Here is a 21,379-nt window from a genome sequence, read left to right as displayed (position 1 = left end):
CCCCTGCTTGTGTTCCCTCTCTGTCTCTCTCTGTCAAATAAATAAATCTTTAAAAAAAAAATGGTGTACCAGATTTCATCATTTCTAAGGATATAATACCTTATTAAGTGCTCACCAAGTGACAATGGCTCCTAACCATTAGTTTTAGGTTTTGGCTTCAAAGTCAGTTTTTTGATTACAAGATATATACTCTAAGCTATTAAATATAAATGGATTCCTCCTTGTGCACTGTTGGTGGGAATATAAATTAGTGCAGCCATTATGGAAAACTGTATGGCAGTTCCTCAAAACCCAAAAAATAGAACTACCATACGATCCAGCAATCCCATTTCTGGGTATACATCCAAAAGAAATTAATCATAATCTTAAAGAGCACTCCCATGTTCACTGTAGCATTATTCACAATAGCCAAGACACAGAAACAAATGTCCATCAACGGATATGGCATATATACATAAATACACACACACACACACACACACACAAATATTATTTAGCCTTAAAAAAGAAGGAAATCCTGCCACGTGTGATTACATGGATGAACATGGAGGACATTATGCTAACTGAAATAAATCAGAGAAAGACAAATACTGTTTGATCTCACTTATAAGTGGAATCTAAAAATGTCAAACTCATAAAAACGGAGTAGAATCATGGTTTGCCAGGGGCTAGAGGAAAAGGGGAAATGCTGATCAAAGGGTGCAAACATTCCATTATGAGATGATTAAGTTCTGGAGATCTTAAATGTACAGCATGGTTTAATGAAATTTGCTAAAAGAGTAATCTTAAGTATTCTTGCCACACACACAAAAAGTAAATATGTGAAGTGATGAAGAGGTCAATTTGCTTGATTGGGGGTAATCATTTCACAATGTACACATACATCAAAACATCACATTGTATACCATAAATACGTGATTATTTGTCAATCCTACCTCAATAAAGCTGAAAAAAATTTTAAAAATTTTTTAAAAGAAAAAGCAAATGGATTCCTAATTATTTCACTGACAAATGATAAAAGTCTATTTGAGGAGCTCCTGGGTGGCTCAGTTAAGCGTCTGCCTTCGGCTCAGGTGGTGATCCCAGGGTCCTGGGATCGAGCCCTGCATCGGGCTTGGGCTCCTTGTTTAGTGGGGAGCCTGCATCTCCTTCTCTCTCTGGATGCCAGTCCCCCTGCTTGTGCTCTGTCAAATAAATAAAATCTTAAAAAAAAAAAACTTAATTGACGTGTCATAACTAAGAATAAGCTCCTATCCACCCCCAATCAGATAAGCTTTAAGAGAACTAAATTTTAAAAACATATTATAACCATAATCTGTTCACTTTCTTCTCTTTATAAAATCAAGCAAAAAACGACGTGAATGGAACTGGAGGGTGTTATGCTGAGTGAAATAAGTCAATCAGAGAAAGACATGTATCATATGACCTCACTGATATGAGGAATTCTTAATCTCAGGAAACAAACTGAGGGTTGCTGGAGTGGTGGGGGGCGGGAGGGATGGGGTGGCTGGGTGATAGACATTGGGGAGGGTATGTGCTATGGTGAGCGCTGTGAATTGTGCAAGACTGTTGAATCACAGACCTGTACCTCTGAAACAAATAACGCAACATATGTTAAGAAAAAAGAAAAAGAAGAAGGTAGCAGGAGGGGATGAATGAAGGGGAGTAAGTTGGAGGGGGAGACGAACCATGAGAGAGGATGGACTCTGAAAAACAAACTGAGGGTTCTAGAGGGGAGGAGTGTGGGGGGATGGGTTAGCCTGGTGATGGGTATTAAAGCGGGCACATTCTGCGTGGAGCACTGGATGTTATGAATAAACAATGAATCATGGAACACGACATCAAGAACTAATGATGTAATGTATGGTGATTAACATAACAGTAAAAAATTTTTAAAAAATCAAGCAAAAGACTGCATTTCCAGCTGTCAAACTTTTCTATGATTTTCAATGACTAACAATTTTGACCACAGAACTTTTCCCAAGAAAAATGCATATTTACACTAAATCTTAGTGTCACAGAGTTCACAGAACCTCAGAAACCCATCCGTGGCCATTCCAGGGCCTGGAGGTCACCAGGAAATCCCTGGACTAGAAGACTGTAGAGCCTTTCCAAAGGAAGAAAGTTCTTATGCATTTCCTTTGAATTCTAAGCGTAAATAAATAAATAAAGCCTTTTCTTCTGCATTATCAAAGAGATATTTACTGTAGAAAATTTGGAAAATATAACACTTGATCTTAGCCAAAAGGCCAAGAAGCGATGAAAATTTGGAAAATATAAAAGGCACAAAGTAAAATCCACCCCACATACATAATCCCTCAAGGAAGTATAGCACGGTGGTTAAGACCACAGGTTTCTGAGGGGTGCCGGGGTGGCTCAGTCGATTAAACTGTCTGCCTTAGGCCCAGGTCAGGTCCAGGGCTCCCTGCTCAGCAGGGAGCCTGCTTCTCTCTCACCCTCTGTCCTCCTCACCCCACCGCATGCTCTCTCTCTCTCTCAAATAATTAAAAAAAAAAAAAAAGACCACAGGTTCTGAGCCAGAATGCCTGGGTTTCAAGCCCGCCACCACCACTTATGAATTCTAGTTGCTGATCCTGGACAATGGGGCTAATAAAAGAACCCAGCTCAGAGAATGACATGATGGCTAGATGATATAATCCACAAAAGGGCTTTAGCATAGTACCTAAGGTACAGGAAGGAGTCAACAAATAGTAACAATATATATTTTTAAAGATTTATTTATTTATTTATTTGAGAAAGAGAGAGAGCATGCTGCTGTGCTTGTGAGGGAGTAGAGGGAAAGGGAGACAAGGAGACACCCCCCTGAGCATGGAGCCCAGGGCGGGGCTCAATCCCAGGACCCTGAGATCATGATCGAAGCCGAAATCAAGAGTCGGATGGTCAACTGACTGAGCCACCCAGGTGCCCCAATAACAATATTTTTTGACCTTCATTTTTTTTTTTACAATGATTTTTTTTTTTTAAGATTTTATTTATTTGGGAGCGAGACAGCGAGAGAGACAGGAAGCAGAGTTAGGGGCAGAGGGAGAAGCAGGCTCTCCTGCTGAGCAGGGAACCCGATTCAGGGCTCAATCCCGGGACTCTGGGATCATGATGTGAGCTGAAGGCCGACACTTAACCAACTGAGCCACCCAGGCGCCTCTACAATGGTCTTAAATGAGTTTTCATCGATAAGCTATATACACAGAATCGTACGCAGAATGTAATCTAAAAACACCCACCAAGATTAACACTGCTCAGGAGTGAAGTAACCTGCTCAATATCGTAAGGTCAGTTAGTGGTAAAACCAGGACTAAAATAAAGATTCCTTACTCCCAATTCAGTGATTTTTACTCTATAAAATAGAGCTCTGAAAGGCTAAAGAAATAACCAGTCATTGTGCTCAACATCATCATCCTATTTGTTCGGTTATTGTTTACTGAGACTTTCCTATAAAGCCAGGCATTGTGGCTGTATGTTATATGCATATTTAATCACCCATCCCAACTTTATCTTTTTGACAAAGTTGACACACCACAGAGATTATGGTTAGAATATCTGTTTTCAAAATGTAGTCACCTGCAAGCTCATTTGAGGCGGGGAGAAATAGTTTACTCTCAGTTATGACATGCAGATTAAGTTAATTGTCATCAGTTTTCATCTGTTCCCAGTTCTAACTTTGGTTTAGAAAACATGAAACCAAAAGATAAACAAAACAAAAATCCAAAAAACCCATTCCATATACACACAAAGTTGGGGAAGTGTTTAAATTATTAATTCAGTGACATTTTAAAAATTCAAGGAACTGTCTATAAAAAGAAACAGAAAATTCAAAACAAAACAAACCCTGTTAAGGAAGTGAGTAATCGAAAAAGCATCCACTTGAGTGTATCCCCTCTAAAGATTTCAGGTACCATGAGATAGTATCTCTAAAAAGTTAAGAATGATATATAACTGCAGGGGCACCTGGCTGGCTCAATTGGTAGAGCATGCGACTCTTAATCTCGGGGTTGTGAGTTCAAGCCCCATGTTGGGTGTAGAGATTGCTTAAAAATAAAATCTTTTTTTTTTTAAGATTTTATTTCTTTATTTGACAGAGAGAGACACAGCGAGAGAGGGAACACAAGCAGGGGGAGTGGGAGAGGGAGAAGCAGGCTGGGGAGCCTGCTTCGGGGCTGAGCAGGGAGCCCGATTCGGGGCTCGATCCCTGGACCCTGGGATTATGACCTGAACCAAAGGCAGATGCTTAAAGACCAAGCCACCCAGGCCCCTCAAAATAAAATCTTTAAAAAGGAAAAAAAAGAGGGTGCCTGGGTGGCTCGGTCAGTTAAGTGTCTGCCTTCAGCTCAGGTCATGATCCCAGGGTCCTGGGATAGAGTCCCTTGTCGGGCTCCCTGCTCAGGGGGGAGCCTGCTTCTCCCTCTCCCTCTGCCGTACCCCCTGCTTATGCTCTCTTGCAGTCTCTCTTTCAAATAAATAAATAAAATCCTTTTAAAAAAAAGAATGATAGACGACTGCAAAAAATATTCTGTTAAATTTCTGAAGCATCAACCTATTTGATTATATGCTTGACTTTTTTTTTTGCAGAGGAAAAAAGCAACATAGTTCCATATTTATATATCCTCCCAATGGTCACCTGGAAAACAAACAGAAGCCTACATTGTTAGAACAAGTATTTAACATCAAAGTTTAAGATACAGAACAGAAAAATACCAAACTCCTAAGTGTAAATATCAAGTCATGACATTTGAGCATTTTAAGATTTAGATAAAGCTTCATCTACTCAGTGTTTCACACAGCTTACGCTATGCTCTGGATTTCAAAAACTTCTCTTATCTCAGAAGTTTTATGTCAGAAGATACTCTGAGCTACAGGTATTTTTATATGTGACCCAAAACAGACCTAGAGCAAATGACAAAATCCATCGGGTCCTTGCCCTTGCCTTCTTCCACTCAAAGGATTTGCAAATAATCCAAGCAGAGTGTTTGAGTCACAAGGATTCCCAGAACTGGCTGATTACCTAGTGGCATATATACTAAATCGAAAGCTGTCCACATTGAGAAGTTCTGACCTGGAGCAGAATCTAAACCTTTGGGCATTTTTCCTTAGTAGAGCTGACAGAGTCCTCATCATCACCCCTCAAATGACTGACCATAGTAGAGATAAAGTCAACAGCCACACACATAAAAATGTATTTACAGAAACTTAATCACACTGGAATTTAAAAAAAAAATGGAATTAATCAGATCTTTTATTTAGGCTATAATCCAAAATAATTTCTGTGTACCACACCCTTTTTTGTGTGTTGTATAAACTTCCTTAAAAACAAAACAAAAGAACTCTTTCCTGCTTCTCAGACAGGAATCTCAAGAGCTGAGGTTCACTGAGGTCTGGACCACTGGTGAAATCCAGAGTTGTTACAAGAGCTTGTGCTTTTGAGCCAGCCCAGAGTGGTACAAAGGCTGAGTCTTCATTTGAGTAATCCCAGATAATCGCCACAACCAGTCCCATACAAAACTTCAAGGAGTCGCAGAATAATCTGAGTGGAGATGTTTTACACGGCGCCAAAATGTAGTCTCCGTTTCCTATTTTGGAAAACTCGGCACCGCAACTGCTAGAAGCATCTGACTGTTGGCTAGAATATTGTCCAGTTACTTACAGCTATGGTTTGAATGTTTGTTCCCCCCCCCAAATTTATTTGTTGAATTCCTAACCCTCAATGGTGATTGTACAGTAGGTGGGACCTTTGGGAAGTGTTTAAGACATGAGGTTGGAACCCTCACGAATGGGGTTAGTGCCTTATGAAAGAGGCTCCAGAGACATCCCTAGCCCCTTCTGCCACATAAGTACATAGCTAGAAGTCCATGACCAGAAGGGGTCCCTCACCCAACCATGTTCGCACCCTGATGTCAGACCTCCAAGCTCCGGGACTTTGAGCAATAAATTTTTGCTGTTGATAAGCTATCCAATCTTCAGTATTTTGTTACAGCAGCCCAAACGGACCAAGACACTTAGAAACACAAAAAACCAGCTCTATGTCAAGAAAATATTTTTCTTCCCTAGCACATCTATATGTCAAGTTACCATCAATAAACTTTCAGTCATTATTTTATACCCCTTAACTACTCAAAATGGTGTGAGAGGTTACTGTAAAGACTTTGAGATATATATAGATATATATATTAATTATACACCAAACAGATAATCAAGCCAACCAAATGATGCCAATTCAAGAGGAAGGAAGGATCCTGCAGTTCATATCAACTGCCAGGAAATCAGATGTAACAAATTAGTTTCTGAATAAACACAACTTTGAGAATCCCACAGGAGAACACATACCTCTAATTAGAGGTCCCTCCTGTAACTGTGGCACGTAACTGGCCTCTGGCCATTCGCTCCACTGTCCCCAGTTGGAGGCCAGCTCAGACAGGCTCCTCAGAAGCAACACGTGAGTCTGGTCTAAACTAGACCCAAACGGAAACCCTGAAGTCTTGGAGGGGCCAGGGCACCTCCCCACCAGACACACCTGACAGGCGCATAGGCCAGGGCAGCTTAGGATGGTGTCCATCAAAATAAGTAGGAAAAGAAAAGGACAAATTTAATAAAATAACACCACCACCACCACAGCAAAAAAAAACACAATAGCCTGCCCCTCCAACTTCCCACTCAGGCTCTGGATGTTGCTGCCAATTCTCTGCTCCCTCCTCTACTGGCAGTGTGCGGCTTTGGGATCCCAGGCTCTCTAGCTGGGGTCTGGGTTGCAGTTTGTTCTAAGTGTGGAACGTCCGGGATCCCGGGGCTGAGCAGCAGCAGAAGGCTTCCGCTAGAGTGAGGGCTAGGCAGTCAGTGGCCCACCCTCTGGGGTGTGGGGGCCATGCTCGGCAGGGACCCCTAGCTCTGCAGAGTTTACTTTAAACTCCATCATCATGAGGTGATTAAAAAAAAAAAATCTCTATACCTAATGTGGGGCTCGAACTCACAACCTGAGATCAAGAGTTACATGCTCCACAGATTGAGCCAGCTGGATGCCCCAAAAAGAATTCTTAAAGGTATAAAAAAGCAGCAGACATTTGTCCTTGTGTTGGTTCCTAAATACAGTACAAACTTCTCCTATTGGGAAGGCGGCTAAAACAAGCTATGAATTAAAAAAATAGTAACTAGTTAAATTTGAACAAATAATGCACGCTCTTTGTAAAAAGATTAGAAAATATAAAAAGGCAAAAATGAAAATAAAAACAGAAAGAGTCACCAGCAATTCTACTTCCAAAGGATCACAAGGACTTTGGAATATATAGCTATAGACATTTTTCCCTAGCAATGTAAGATTCTTACCAATTTGTGGTAAACCTATCAATTTGTGAGGTTTCTTCAGTTTACTGGTGTGCATAAAAAGATCTCTCTTTTTAAAAGTCTGTAGACTTAGGGTGCCTGGGTGGCTCAGTTGGTTAAGTATCCGACTCTTGATTTTGGCTCAGGTCATGATCTCAGGGTCGTGAGATGGAGCCCCACATTGGGCTCCACACTAGGCGTGGAGTCTACTTAAGATTCTCTCTCTCACTCCGTCTCTTTCCGCCCTCTCCCGCTTGTACACCCGCTCTCTCTCTCTCAAAAAAAGTCTGTAGACTTAACCTTTATTAACACTATGAGTCTTAACTCTACCAATCCATTAAAAGTACTGAATTTCCCTGTAGTCACTGAATACTCTAGTTTATTCTTGCTGTTTAATATCCCACAACCCAAATTTTGTGCTGGCTACCTGGTTAATTTTATTTATTTATTTATTTAAAGATTTTATTTATTTATTTGACAGAGAGAGACACAGAGAGAGAGGGAACACAAGCAGGGTGAGTGGGAGAGGGAGAAGCAGGCTTCCTGCTGAGCAGGGAGCCCAATTCAGGGCTCGATCCCAGGACCCTGGGATCATGACCTGAGTCGAAGGTAGCCGCTTAACAACTGAGCCACCCAGGCGCCCCTACCTGGTTAATTTTAAAACCACTTATGAAGTACTAAGATTTTAGTTCCAAATACACATACAAAAAGACGAATGTGATTTCTTTCTTTAAACCAAGGCAACTTTATTATTAATTTTTTAAAGATTCATTTACTTAGAGAGAGAGAGAATCCGGAAGCAGGGTCCCCGCTGAGTGCAGACGCATGAGGAGGGGCTCGATCCTAGGATCCTGAGATCATGACCTGAGCGGAAACCAAGAGCCAGCTGCCTAATCAACTGAGCCACCCAGACGCCCCTAAACCAAGGCAGCTTTAAAACATTTGTGTCTCTTCCTCTACTCCTTCCCCAATTTATAGTTGCTTCTTTAGCTAAATAATCTGGATTTAAGACTGACTTCTTATTTAGTCAATGTACCTTTAACTCACAGCACGATAAGGTATTTTAAGCATTTATTAAGATATATATGAAAATTCATGTGGAACTAACTGATCTGAGTAAAGAGACTACATTTAAATGAGGACATCTTACCTTATCTGCATAAATTGGAACATCATGAAATGGAGATATATATTGTCCTTTTTCATTTTCTGCAAAATGAATTAGAAAAAGTTATTACTAATTTTTTTGTTAACTCTAATTCCAGATGCATTAAGTACACATTTTAAAAAATATTTAATTTTTTAGAGTAATTTTAGGTTTACAATACAATTGAAAAAAAGGTAGAGATTTCCCATATCCGCCCCCCGCTCCCTCATTTGCAGAGCTTCCCCCCATTATCGACACCGTTCACCAGAATAGTGACATAGCCATTTTTTATTCCCAAACCAGAAAAACTGGTTGTATACTTTACCTTCCTGACCCCTCCAAGATTGGGTTAAGTTTTCATCCTATGCTTTCCTTAGGTGTCTAACAGATACCTCTGCAATGAGGGCAGGGGCTGCCTTATATCATTTTGTATCCCCAGAGTCTAGCAGTGCCTGGTAAATAAAAGGGGATCAAATTGTTTTGGACTGATCTTACCTCAGTTAACGGTTTAAAGAACTAATGAAATAGTTGGGCTGGGGAGAAGGGGGGGACCAACTTGCTGAATTATAAAACCCTGTTGTCTTAAGTAATGTTCCAGGAAGACAGAGCCATCTTAGATTATTATATTTCTCAAGGATGATCTAGTTGCAACAACACTTTCACCGGTAATTTCTATATTCTAGAGACCTAACTGCCATATCCAAAAAGTAATTTCAGAACTTCCTTACTATTCTTTAAGAAACCTAAGGGTCAGTCCATACTATATCCCTTCACATTTAAAAACCAAGGTGGAATAGCAAAAACTGAGCAGTGACCATCCCCTGTCCCACTATGATCCCTTCAGAGTCAGCTGTGACTTTGCAATCATATCCACTATCAGTTTTTTTTTTAAGATTTTATCTATCTATTTGACAGAGAGAGAGAGAGAGAGCGCGCGCACGAGCGAGCACAAGCAGGGGGAGCAGCAGGAAGACGGAGAGGAAGAAGCAGGCTCCCCACAGAGCTCCCCATGTGGCTTGATCCCAGAACCCCCAGAATCACAACCACCGGAGCAGAAGGTAGACGCTTAACTAACCGAGCCACCCAGGTGCCCCTCCACTATCAGTTTTAAAGAGACTGACAAATATAACATTACAGAGGTAAAAAATCCTCTACTAAGGAAGAGTGCTAAGAAATCTATGATTTTAAAAAAAACCCTTAAGGGGCGCCTGGGTGGCTCAGTCATTGAGCGTCTGCCTTCGGCTCAGGTCATGATCCCAGGGTCCGTGCTCCGCGCTCCACGGGAAGCCTGCTTCTCCCTCTCCCACTCCCCCTGCTTGTGTTCCCTCTCTCGCTGTCTCTCTGTCAAATAAATAAATAAAACCTTTAAAAAAAATTTAAAAACCCTTAAAATTATGTTATTGCATAGTTGTTTCTAATTATTATTTCCTACGTCCCAGAGAGTTCTACCTGATAAAAAGTTACTTTAGCCAGTGCCAAAGTCAAGGAGTGGCTATGGTCTTCCATAATGGCCATCAAATACTACCATTACATAACCTAAGTAAAAACTGCTGTTTGAATACTGCTTGAAGACAATTCCCCAATCATCCCTCCACCTTCAAACTCTAGGGTCACCTCTCTAAATCCCTCCTACAGATAAATTCTGGAGCCAACGCTAAATCTAGGAAAAATAATTTAGTGAATTATTCGTCAAAAGTTCCCACACTGCCCTCATTTAACTCCGAAGTTAAAGAAAATGGGGAGTCCCATCCTTCCTGGGTTTTGCATGGTAACCTTCAGCTACATGTGTAAACTTGAGTTCACTTTCATTTTCCTCCCACAGAAGGTTACTTTTTGCTAGGGGCTTTGTTCTTTCTCTTCGGATTTCCACTCGTCCCCTCTATCCTGCTCTTTCCTGCCCTTCACACACCACACGCAAAGTGCTGCACCTGCCCGTTGCCTTCCGAGTAAAAGTGTTCTTTACAGTTAAATTAGAAATGCCTTTGGTGGCACATTTTCGAACGCCTCCGTTGTCTCCAATCATCTTTTCCTCGTGGCTTGGGGAGGGGATGGGTAGAGATAAAGATAAACCCAAGGTAGCTTTCCTCCACCTGCAAGACAGAAGGTCATGCGCCAGGGAAAGCGGGGCTCAGCCAGCCCGCAGCGTGCTGGGCTCTAAGCGCAGCTTCAAGGCGCGGACCTGGGGTGCGTCCCCCTCAGATGCCGATTCCCTGCCCAGGGGCAAAAACTTGGCACTTTCTCACTCGTGCTTCCCAGACTGACGTCACCTGTTTGACTTGAACGGAACAGCTTTCTGTTTCACAAGGCGCCTTCCCAGCATCTGTGCTACCGGGGACACCCCGGCGGGAGGGGCAGGAGCGTACCCTGGCGAGGGGTTCGGTCCTCCACTGACGGCTCCTGAGCCCGGCCTCAGTTTCCCCGTCTGCAGAACGCGGGGCTGGATTTGACCCTGCTTGGTGCCCACAAGCTGAGCTACAGTTCAGGAATTAAGGTCCTTAGGGAGTCATCCACCCTGCCCCAGTTCCTCCAAATCAAGCAATCCTCTTACGAGGATCAGTTTACCCCCAGACACCTTTCTAGGGTGACTCAGTGGCTTCCTTTCCCCATCAGACGGTGCCCGCCCGAGCAGGACACCTGCAGAACTAGCCCGGCCCGGGGTCGGGTCCCACCGCGCGTGTCAAAGAGGAACGCCGAGCCCCGCCGTCCCGCCTGCGAGCGCGACGTGTGAAACCGGAGGCCGGCCCGGCCCAGGCCCCGGGCAGCCCGAGGAACCCGAGGAACCCGGCCCGCGCCCGGGACGAGGGGCGGAGCGCGGGCCGCAGGCGCCGGGGCAGGAGGCGAAGCGAGGCCCGGGAATGAATGGGCTGGCGGGCGGGGAGGGGCCGTGGGCCGCCGACACTCACTGAGGAAGACTCGGTACTCGAGGGTGAAGGGCGCGGCGCGCTCCTCGCTGCTGAAGCCGTTCATGGTGCCGATGACTAGCCGCCGCCTCGGCCGCCGCCGCCGCCACCACAGAGCCGCTAGCCCGCACGCGGCGCCGACTGACAAGGAGAAACCTCCGCGCCTGCGCACCGCGGAGACTGGCGCAGCGAGCGGGGCGGGGAACGGCTTTAAGAGGCCACCCCACCCCCGCCCGGCCCACTCCGCGCGCAGGCGCACTCCGCCCGGCCCGCGCGTCCTCTCGCCCCAGCCAGCCTTTCTCGGCCCCGCCTCGCGGGACCGCCTCCTGGCTTCCAGGCTGGCCCACGTGGCTGGCGGCGAGCTCTGGCTCGGCGGGTGTTCTGCCACCGCTCCGAGTGCTGTGGGACTCTGACAGAGGTCAGTAAAGGCCCAAGTTCTCAGCTTGCGCCAGCTGGGAATTGCCCGGCGACCCCTCCCCCACCGTGCACCCGGGGAACTCTGACCCCCACCCAGAGTAATACCTTCTCGCAAAAGGAGTTCCAAAGTCACATGCTTAATCAGGCAGGCCCTGCCTTTGATCTTAAAGATGTGCCTGTTTAAGCGAAGTTGAATCATATTACTGAACCCCTGTCCCCACAATGGCCACCAGGTGAGTAACCAGCTCTGCCACTTTCTAGTGTAGGACAGCGGGCAAATTGCTGCTAACCTTTCCGACTCAGTTTCTCATCTTGGGACATGGAGATAGTAATAGTAACTATTATGGGTTGTTGGGACGATTAACTGGGTCGATGCATGTCAAGAGTCGGAGGAAGAGCCTGGCTTGTTGTAAGCACTGTGGAAGTATGACTTGTTATTTCTACCCTCCGCAGTGAAGGATTCACTCTGCCCCCCTCCTTGCTCAATCCACCCCGGGTCCCCAGGGACTTTTCAGTTGTAAGCTTTGGGAAGGTCCAGGCATGCACTCAGAGTCCCTTGAGCACATTTCTCTCAGGCATAAGTTCCTTAGAGCTTGTTTATCAACTTCTGTTCTATTGAGTCAGGCCAGACCCCAACAGCTAAAGTCTGATTGAGGCTGTGGTCGGTTAATTGAATCAGTTACTTCCCCAATCCTGTATGTATGTATGTATGTGTATGTACACACACGCATATATACATATATATATATTTTTTAAGCGTATTTCAGGGGTGTCTGAGTGGCTCTGTCGGGTAAGCATTTGCCTTCAGCTCAGGTCATGATCCCGGGGTCCTGGAATCCAGCTCCCCACTCAGCAGGGACTCTCCTTCTCCCTCTACCCTTCCCCCTGGCTCTTGCTCTCTCTCGCTCTCTCTCATAAATAAACAAATAAAATCTTAAAAAAAAAGTGTATTTCAAAATCCAAATTATAAATTAGGAACTGATTATTCACTAATTTGATTATATAATAATGAATATTTCAAAGAATGCCTAGTTTGATGGGCTGGGTTCCTTTAAAAGATCTCATTTTTCTGGGGCATTAAAGAAAATATGCTTTTTTTTTTTTAAGATTTATTTATTTTTGAGAGAGAGAGGGGTGTGGGGGGCAGAGAGAGAGAGAAAATCCTCAAGCAGACTCCCCACTGAGCGCAGAGCCCACCACAGGGCTGGATCCCGGGACCCTGAGATCATGACCTGAGCTGAAATCAAGAGTTGTACACTTAACCAGCTGAGCCACCCAGACACGCCAAAGATAATATGCTTTAAAGACATTTTGATTTAAACTTTTTTATTTCAAAGCAATGTCTACTATGGAAAATGAGATGACCCCCTGTATTTAATGAAAACTTAGTAAGATAATTTCCTAATGAGTTAGCATGTTCCTCCCTTGTCTCCATTCAGACTCCCATTAATTTTCAGAAGGCCATGACTCATTGACCTTTTGAACAGTACACCACACTGTTTTACTGCAGTTGGAACTTGGAACACAGGGCAGGCAAAAAAAGAGTAGAGCAGGAATTTAGTCAGTAATACAATGTATTACTGGAAGTTAAAGGAATCTCTGCAGAGTGAACACTACGTAGGATTAAGTTCAGGGAGTTTGTTAAGGGGATGCTCTTTGGATTGAGTTGCTCTATCAGTTTTCTGCCTTTGAGCCCAGAATCTTGTCTGTGGCTGACTTATGAACAGATGGACATGATGCAATTGTGTACTACAGGCACTTTCCCTTTTGCCTCCTGCCAACTCAGAGCAAGATAACAAAGTCTTGCTGACCTCTGGACTTGCACACCAATTTTTGTTTCATCAAGTATGTTAGGAAAACCAGTTAATATCATCTCCAAAACAAGCCACACCCTGGCTTTGCTGGGCCACAAGTCAGTGCTTTGGAACCTTCCCTTGCAGGCAGGGGTGGTGAGATCCATAGGCTCAAGTAGATGTTGTTCTGTTTCTCTATCTCCCTGGGGCCTCGCACAGTACCTGGCCTAGAGGAGATGTTTAATGAATCTTTGCCAGGCTAATGGATAGAGGAATTAATGCAAAGGAGGCAGACAATACCTTCTTAAGTATAGTAGTTTCACAAAGGATAAACCCAGCTGCTGCCAGGCATTCTCTTTCTTGCTCTGTAACAACTCCAGTGGCACTTCTTTTCAATCTTGTCGTCTTTGCTATGGTTGACCCTGCTGGGTGCCTCCAGTTTTCTGATGGTCTCTCTTCTTTGGCTCATGACCGCATTCTCTTCTGACGTTTCTGCTACTTCTCTGGCCACCCATTTCTCATTCTGCCCCTTAGCCTTGTCTTCCTCGCTTCATCTTAGTCAGCATTGTCTTTCTGACTTCTCATGTTCTCTGTCTCTAGAGGTACCAGGTACCCTCTCCCTAGATTATCTCATGTATGTATTTGGTATCAACTACCACCTACAGCTCCTGCAACATGAAAACTTTCAAATCTACAGCTAAGTTCTATTTGACACTTATTGGGGTCATTGTCTCTGCTAGGTGGTAGGGATGTAACACTTAGAAAGACATGGTCTTGGGGCACGTGGGTGGCTCAGTCGGTTAAGTGTCTGCCTGTGGCTCAGGTCATGATCTGGGAGTCCCAGGATCAAGCCCTGCATCGGGCTGCCTGCTTAGTGGGGAGTCTGCTTCTCCCCCCGCTCATGTGCTCTCTCTCACTCTCTCTGTTTCTCTCTCCGAAATAAATAAATAAAATCTTTTAAAAAAAGAAGAAGAAAGAAAGACATGGTCTTGGCCCTCAAAGAAGTTATAGTCCAAAGGGAAGGCAGACTTCAGCAAATAATTACAATAAATGCGGATAAGTAGAGTGGTAAAGTAGGTACAGGGCATCGCATTATGGGAACCGAGAGCCACCTCAAGGGAGTGAGACTTAACCTATGACCAGAAAGCAGAGAAGGAGTTAATAAGATGAAGAGGATAAGGCAGAAACCAGAAAGGGATTATTAAGAGATGAGACCAGAGAAGTAGGTCAGGGTTAATTGGTGGAGGGCCTCGGAAGGCATGATGTAGGGTTTGAACTTTTCCCTAAAAGCAATGGGCAACTTAAGAGTTTTTAGCAGGAAAGGGGCACAATTAGAATTGCTTTAGAAAATGGCTCTGGTAGTGGCTCGGAGCCTGGATTGAAGTTTTAGCAAGACTAAAGGCAGGAGACCCAGGAGGAGGCTGCCACAGTGGCCAAGGTTAAAGATGCTGACCGGTCCCTGGATGTAGGCGGCAAAAGAGAAGAGCAATGATGGAGCCATGTTTAAGGTAGGATCAATGGAACTGGTCGTTGGTTGGATGGAGTAGAAGACGAGGGACTGATTGCTTGAAAAAGGAAGGAAATTCTGACACACGCTACTCTGTGGATGAACCTTAAAGACACTATGCTCAGCGAAACAAGTCAGTCACAAAAGGACAAGTACCGTGTGATACCACCTGCATAAAGTACCTAGAGGAGTCAAAATCACAGACACAGAAAGTAGGGAGTTGCCAGGGGCCGGGGGAAAGAGGGAACAGGGAGATATTGTTTAATGGTTATGGAGTTTATTGCCACTGGACTATATACATTTAAAAATGGTGACAGTGGGGGCGCCTGGGTGGCTCAGTCGTTAAGCGTCTGCCTTCGGCTCGGGTCATGATCCTGGGGTCCTGGGATCAAGCCCCGCATCGGGCTCCCTGCTCAACAGGAGGCCTGCTTCTCCCTCTCCCGCTCCCCCTGCTTGTGTTCCCTCTCTCACTGTGTCTCTCTCTCTCTGTCAATTAAATAAATAAAATCTTAAAAACAAAATGGTGACAATGGGGGGAATGGGGTAATCGGGTGACGGGCATTAAGGAGGGCACGTGATGTGATGAGCACTGGATGTTAAAACACAACTGATAAATCATTGAACGCTATATCTGAGATTAATGATGGACTATATGTTGGCTAATTGAATTTAAATAAAAAATTTTTTAAAATGGTGACAATGGTTAAAAAAATATACAGTCAGGGGCCCCTGGGTGGCTCAGTTGGTTAAGCGACTGCCTTCGGCTCAGGTCATGATGCTGAAGTCCCAGGATCAAGTCCTGCATCGGGCTCCCTGCTCAGCGGGGAGTCTGCTTCTCCCTCTGACCCTCCCCCCCCATGCTCTCTCCATCTCATTCTTTCTCTCAAATAAATAAATAAAATCTTTAAAAAATATATACAATCAAATGTATCTTTCTTTTTTAAAAAATCACACAAAGTTTGAGACATTGGTGATCAATAGTTACTCCAAAATGTACACATAGGATGGTGTATCAGATAGAGTCCGACTGGACCAAAACTACTCGAAATGTTTAAACCAGAGGGACTTTTAACACAGAGAATCAGTCAATAAGTGATAGAAGAGCTAAGAAGCCAAATACAGATTAGCAATAGCAGGAATTCTAGAGGGACCAGGTGGGAGGACAAGGCAGCGTCCTTGGGGAGGAGCTCAGGACCCATGGTCAGGAACTGGAAGCCCAGCAGGCCTGCCTATCTGGAGATAGAGTTGCTCCTGGAGATGCTGCCTGGGGAAGGATGGGGAGACGTATTCCTTCCCTTCCTCACATTCTCCAGTCTCCTACCAGTGATTCCCATTGGCTGGGCCCAGATGGAAGCCAACTGTATTAGTCAATTTTGACTAGTTATGTTGCTGTGATAAACAGTATAACAAAATCTCAGTTGCTTACAAGAATGAACATTTATTTTTCGAGCTTCATGGTGGTGCCGTGAGTCACCTGTAGCTCTGCCCCATATGCCTTCTTGTTTGCAGACTGAGGCTAAGTAGCATCCCCCAGCCTGCCCCTAACAAGACCAAGCAGAGGGGAAAAAGAAATGGCCAAACCACACAAAGGCTCTTAAGCTTTTGCTTAGAAAGGTGTATGTCCCTTCTACTCACATTCAACTAGCTAAAGCAAGTCATATGACCTTGCCTGATGCCAACAGGTTATAGAAATATACTCCTCCTGTAACAGACAATGCAAATGGGTAACCATGTTGAGAGCTGTATAATTCTCCTACAGGGAGAGAAGCAAATAAATAGTAAAAATAATATTCTCTCATCACAGCCTACCTTCTTGGTCATAAATATTCATTTCTCTCCTTTTTGCATGAAAACTATACTCACTCTTCCTACCAAGAGTGACACCCAAAAGTTTCAACCAATCATGACACGAGGGCGCCTGGGTGGCTCAGTTGGTTAAGCGACTGCCTTCAGCTCAGGTCATGATCCTGGAGTCCTGGGATCGAGTCCCACATCGGGCTCCCTGCTCGGCGGGGAGTCTGCTTCTCCCTCTGCCCCTCCCCCCTCATGTGCGTGCTCTCTCTCTCTCTCTCTCATTCTCTCTCGCAAATAAATAAATAAAATTTAAAAAAAAATCATGACACGAGGGCCAAAGTTTAATATCTCATGATAGTCTCGGCATTATGTCCAGATATGGCTCCTCTTGATCCAGAGACTAATGAACTTAAAGACAAACAAATGTTATCTACTGCCCCCCACATCTATACCTAATACGAGATGGTTGAACAAAGACAGAATAAATAAGAATAAACACTTCTATTCATCAAAAGAAAGAATGAGAGACTCACAACCATCACAACCATCAATTCTTAGAATTCCCAAATCCTGCTGGGTGTAGGGAACATTCCTTGATTAAGTTCAAGTTCAGGTCCCTGGGCGTGGCCTGTGTTCTTCATAACTTGTGGCTGATTGGGGGCTGAGCAGCTTTTTCAGTTTCCTTCCTGTGCACAGAAATTTGGGAGCCCAAATGCTGGTCTCCAGCAATCACATCTTTTAACCCAAGCTGATGTGTCTTGGCTGCACACCTCTTTTTACACCTTGAGCAGCATTTGACCTGCTTCTAGTCAGCTCTATGTGCCAATTAGCATACCTATAATTCTTTTCAAGACATACCTCTCTCTCTAGGCATCACTGGTGAGGGAAATTGAACTTACCAAGCCTCCGTTGGAGACCCACTCTCTTAAGTCTATTTTCCCTGAGTCACTTTATCCATCAAGAGACTCACTAGCAGCCACTGCTCATGACCTCGATCTGGTCTCTGTCCCAAGGCTGAATTTTAATCTCTGCTTACAAAATAGTCAATTCTTTTCTGAGCTCATCTCTTCCTTGTAGCCGCCTGTCAAATGCAGCTAAAAACAACAAAGGCACACTCAAAACAATCCTTTCCCCAACCTTTTTGCCTAAACTCACAAGCTACTTGGTATGTTATCTGCCTTCTAAATGACCAAAGGCCACACCACTTGCTGCCCACCACTGGGAAGCAATGGCACATACTTTTTTTTTTTTTTAAGATTTTATTTATTTGAGAGAGAGAGCACAAGCAGGGGGAGTGGCAGGCAGAGGGAGAGGGAGAGGCAGGCTCCCCTCCCCACTGAGCAGGGAGCCTGACGTGGGGCTTAATCCCAGGACCCCAAGATCAGGACCCAAGCTAAAGGCAGATGCTTAACCGACTGAGCCACCCAGGCGCCCTATTAGTCAGCTTTTTCTAACAGATAGCCCTCTCCCCCAAAATCTCGCTGCATTCATTTCTTTCTCAGATTACATGTCCGGGCTACAGATTGGCTTTGACTCTGCTCCACATTATCTGTTATTCTAGGATCCTGGTGGAGGGACCAGCTCTTATCTTGGTCTGATGGTAGAGGGAGAAGAGAAACAGCTGAACCATACTGTCAGGCTCCTAAAGCTTCTGGTCAGAGTTGATACTGAACTTCTGTTCACTTTCCATTGGCCAAACATACTTGGTAATAATGGGTTCTATACTCCTGTGTCAGGGAAGAGAGTGAATAATTGGGAACAATAATATAATCTTGTATGCCTCTGACACAGGAGTTTGGGAAACCTAGGCTATAGGGATTTACTGCCACCTGCCCACAACAAATACAGCAGAGCCAGAGGAAGAGAGTGAAGAATGGTTGGATATGACAACAGGGACTTAGGACAGCAACAGAGCTGGAGGAAGAGGCAGCTTGAATAGTTACAGTGACATAGTCCATTATATAAGACAGAGGGAAAAAAATGTCCAGAATTGTCAGTAACACATAATGGAGAAAATCTTACAGAGACTCTGGGGGGTGAGGAGGGACAAAAGTCCAGCTTGAGAAGTCCAATGAGTGGTTAGATATGAGGCCTGGGGGTGCCTGGGTGGCGCAGTAGGTTGGGCGTCTGCCTTCGGCTCAGGTCATGGTCCCAGGGGCCTGGGATCAAGCCCTGCATCAGGCTCCTTGCTCAGTGGGGAGCCTGCTTCTCCCTCTGCCTCTGCCATTCACTCCACTTGTGCTCTCTGGCTTTCTCTGTCTGTCAGGTGAATAAATAAAATCTTTAAAAAAAAATAGATATGAGGCCTGGAATTGAGAAGAGAAACAAAGGTTGGCTGAAGTCATTGTTTTGGGCAATTGAAGCCACAGGAGAAGATGAGACCACCTAGAGAAAATATCTATAGGAACAAAATACAATTTTTTTAAAGATTTTATTTATTTGACAGAGAGAGTGAGAGAGCACAAGCAGGGGGAGCAGCTTAAGGCAGACACTTAACCAACTGAACTACCCAGGTGCCCCACAATTTTTTTTTTTTTAAAGCAGAGGGCCTAGAAAAGAACCCTGAGGGATTTCAATATTCCAGGGATGGATGGCCAAAGAAGGCATGACAGAGAGGTCAGAGGTAAAACAAGGAAGTATGGTGTCTTGGAAGCCAGAGGAAGAGGGGGGCAAGTTAAAAAGGGGATGATCAAGCCTTACATTAGCTGCCTTCTAGACTTCTCAACATGGCTGGTGCATGAGCATCTCATATTCACCAAGTCCAAAAATTTTTTATCTTGGGATAGACTCAGTTGACAGTGGCTCAACGGCCCAGTACCCTACCCAGGAGTTCCTCACGGGCCTCTCCTGGTTAATCCCTGTAGCAGTCACTGGTGGTTGCCCACCTAACACCTATCACTCCCCTTTCTCCTTCCCAACAGGACTCTTGTTCAGACATGCATCCACCCACCCCTGTATGGCCATGTGTTTCGGGCATTGTGGTGCCATCCCAGCCCCAGGGGAGGGTCTGATTAAGTTTATCACAGTGGTTCTGTTCCCCTGCCAGTGACTAGTTTGGTTGTAAATATGTGACACAATGCTGCCAATGCAGTCTAAGGGGAGGTGTGATAGAGTCTTCTTTGCTTCTATGGAGATACTCTTCTTCCTTTACACGTTGTCATGGAATTGGCCCTGTCCTACAATCTAGAGGGGACAGAGGCTGCAGGTAATACCAATATTCCCAAAATGAAGATGCCAAGGGGGACAAATCTGGGGTCTTGACGTCACCAAGCTGCTGACTTAATTAAAACTGGGCCCTTCCTGCCTCAGGTCTTTTTATGAAAAGATAATAAATTGACCTTCCTAATAGCCAATGCATTATGTAAGATAATAAATTGACTTTGTTGTTGCATAAAAACCAGTTTGATTCACAGTATTATGTTTCTTGCAGCCAAAAGACATTCTAATGGATACAACTTCCCATCAATATTTCACTACCTCCCCCAGATTAATTAGATTGGAGATTGACTCTAGTTCCAGGGATGGGCCTTGATTTGTCTAAATCAATCATTGTAATCCTATCCCCTTTACCTGTCTGGAACCCCAACAAAGAACGTGAAATTCAGAACATGGCGTTCTCTTAGCCACAGGGATTGGTTCGGGAATGGACATCTGACCTAATATGAACCAATATAAGTTTCCTGCTTCCTTCTGAGAAGTTCTCTTAGGAGAAAGTCATGGGAAGAGATATTCAGGTATTCCTTCTGTCTCTCTCTCTCTCTTTCTCTCTCAATGTAAATAAGAAAGCAGGTAGCTCTGATTGCTGATAGCTGCATTCTGCACCATGAGGGAAGCCAACCTGAGGACCAAGTTCACACCGTAGATGGCAGAGTAGAGGAATGGAGACCGTGTGGTCCCTGGTGACTTTGTTGAGATTCTGGATCAACCAATCATCTGCACTTAACTATTTTGCGAACCTTCTGTTTAAGCCGGTTACTGGCATCTAAAAGTATCCTAGAATGATGGTCCATCCTCTCACAAGCTAGCAGTTACCAAATAATACTGAATTGATCTCTCAAACATCCCATGAACTTGCTGTCTCTTCTCCATCCCTACTGCCTTAGCCAATCCTGGGATATCTCACCCGGATGCCCCCAAATACCTCCTCCCTCACTGGCCTCCAGCTCCATCTCCCTCCAAGTCACTCTCTACCCACTGCCGTATAAGCTTTAACAGATGAAGATCTGAGTGCATCACTTCCGTGCTTCAAGCCCTCCTCTCTACCTGGCTGTCTCTAATTCAGTCTTTAAGACTTATTTCAAGCCTCTTACGGGAATTCTTTTCTGACACTCCTCAGGCTGTTCCATTGCTTCTTTGGCCAACCATGATATTCCCTTGTAAATACTAGTATACCGCATGACAGCTTTTGTCTTTCCCTCACTGCCTACTGGACTGCGAGAGGTCCATGTTCCCAGAGTTAGCAGACACGGGGAGCATTGTTGAGCATACACAT

At 44.5% G+C, this 21,379-nt stretch overlaps 1 protein-coding gene across 1 annotated transcript in view; it reads right to left on the bottom strand.

The window, feature by feature from the left end:
* Positions 1 to 11,571, bottom strand: part of PPA1 (inorganic pyrophosphatase 1) — a 34,501-nt gene extending 22,930 nt beyond the window's left edge. Inside the window, exons 1-2 of the mRNA XM_025850310.2 lie at positions 11,380 to 11,571; positions 8,480 to 8,538 (exon numbers count right to left, since the gene is read on the bottom strand). Coding sequence (XP_025706095.1) covers positions 8,480 to 8,538; positions 11,380 to 11,443 — 123 coding nt within the window. The 5' untranslated portion in view covers positions 11,444 to 11,571. The remainder of the gene's footprint in view (positions 1 to 8,479; positions 8,539 to 11,379) is intronic.
* Positions 11,572 to 21,379: the final 9,808 nt, after the last annotated feature.

The sequence above is a fragment of the Callorhinus ursinus genome, unplaced genomic scaffold (assembly GCF_003265705.2).
Source record: "Callorhinus ursinus isolate GAN/ISIS: 27379988/994484 unplaced genomic scaffold, GSC_fseal_2.0 scaffold31, whole genome shotgun sequence".
Classification (NCBI taxonomy): Eukaryota; Metazoa; Chordata; class Mammalia; order Carnivora; family Otariidae; genus Callorhinus; species Callorhinus ursinus.
The sequence above is the reverse complement of the archived record's forward strand: the minus strand, read 5'-3'. Positions and strand labels throughout refer to the sequence as shown.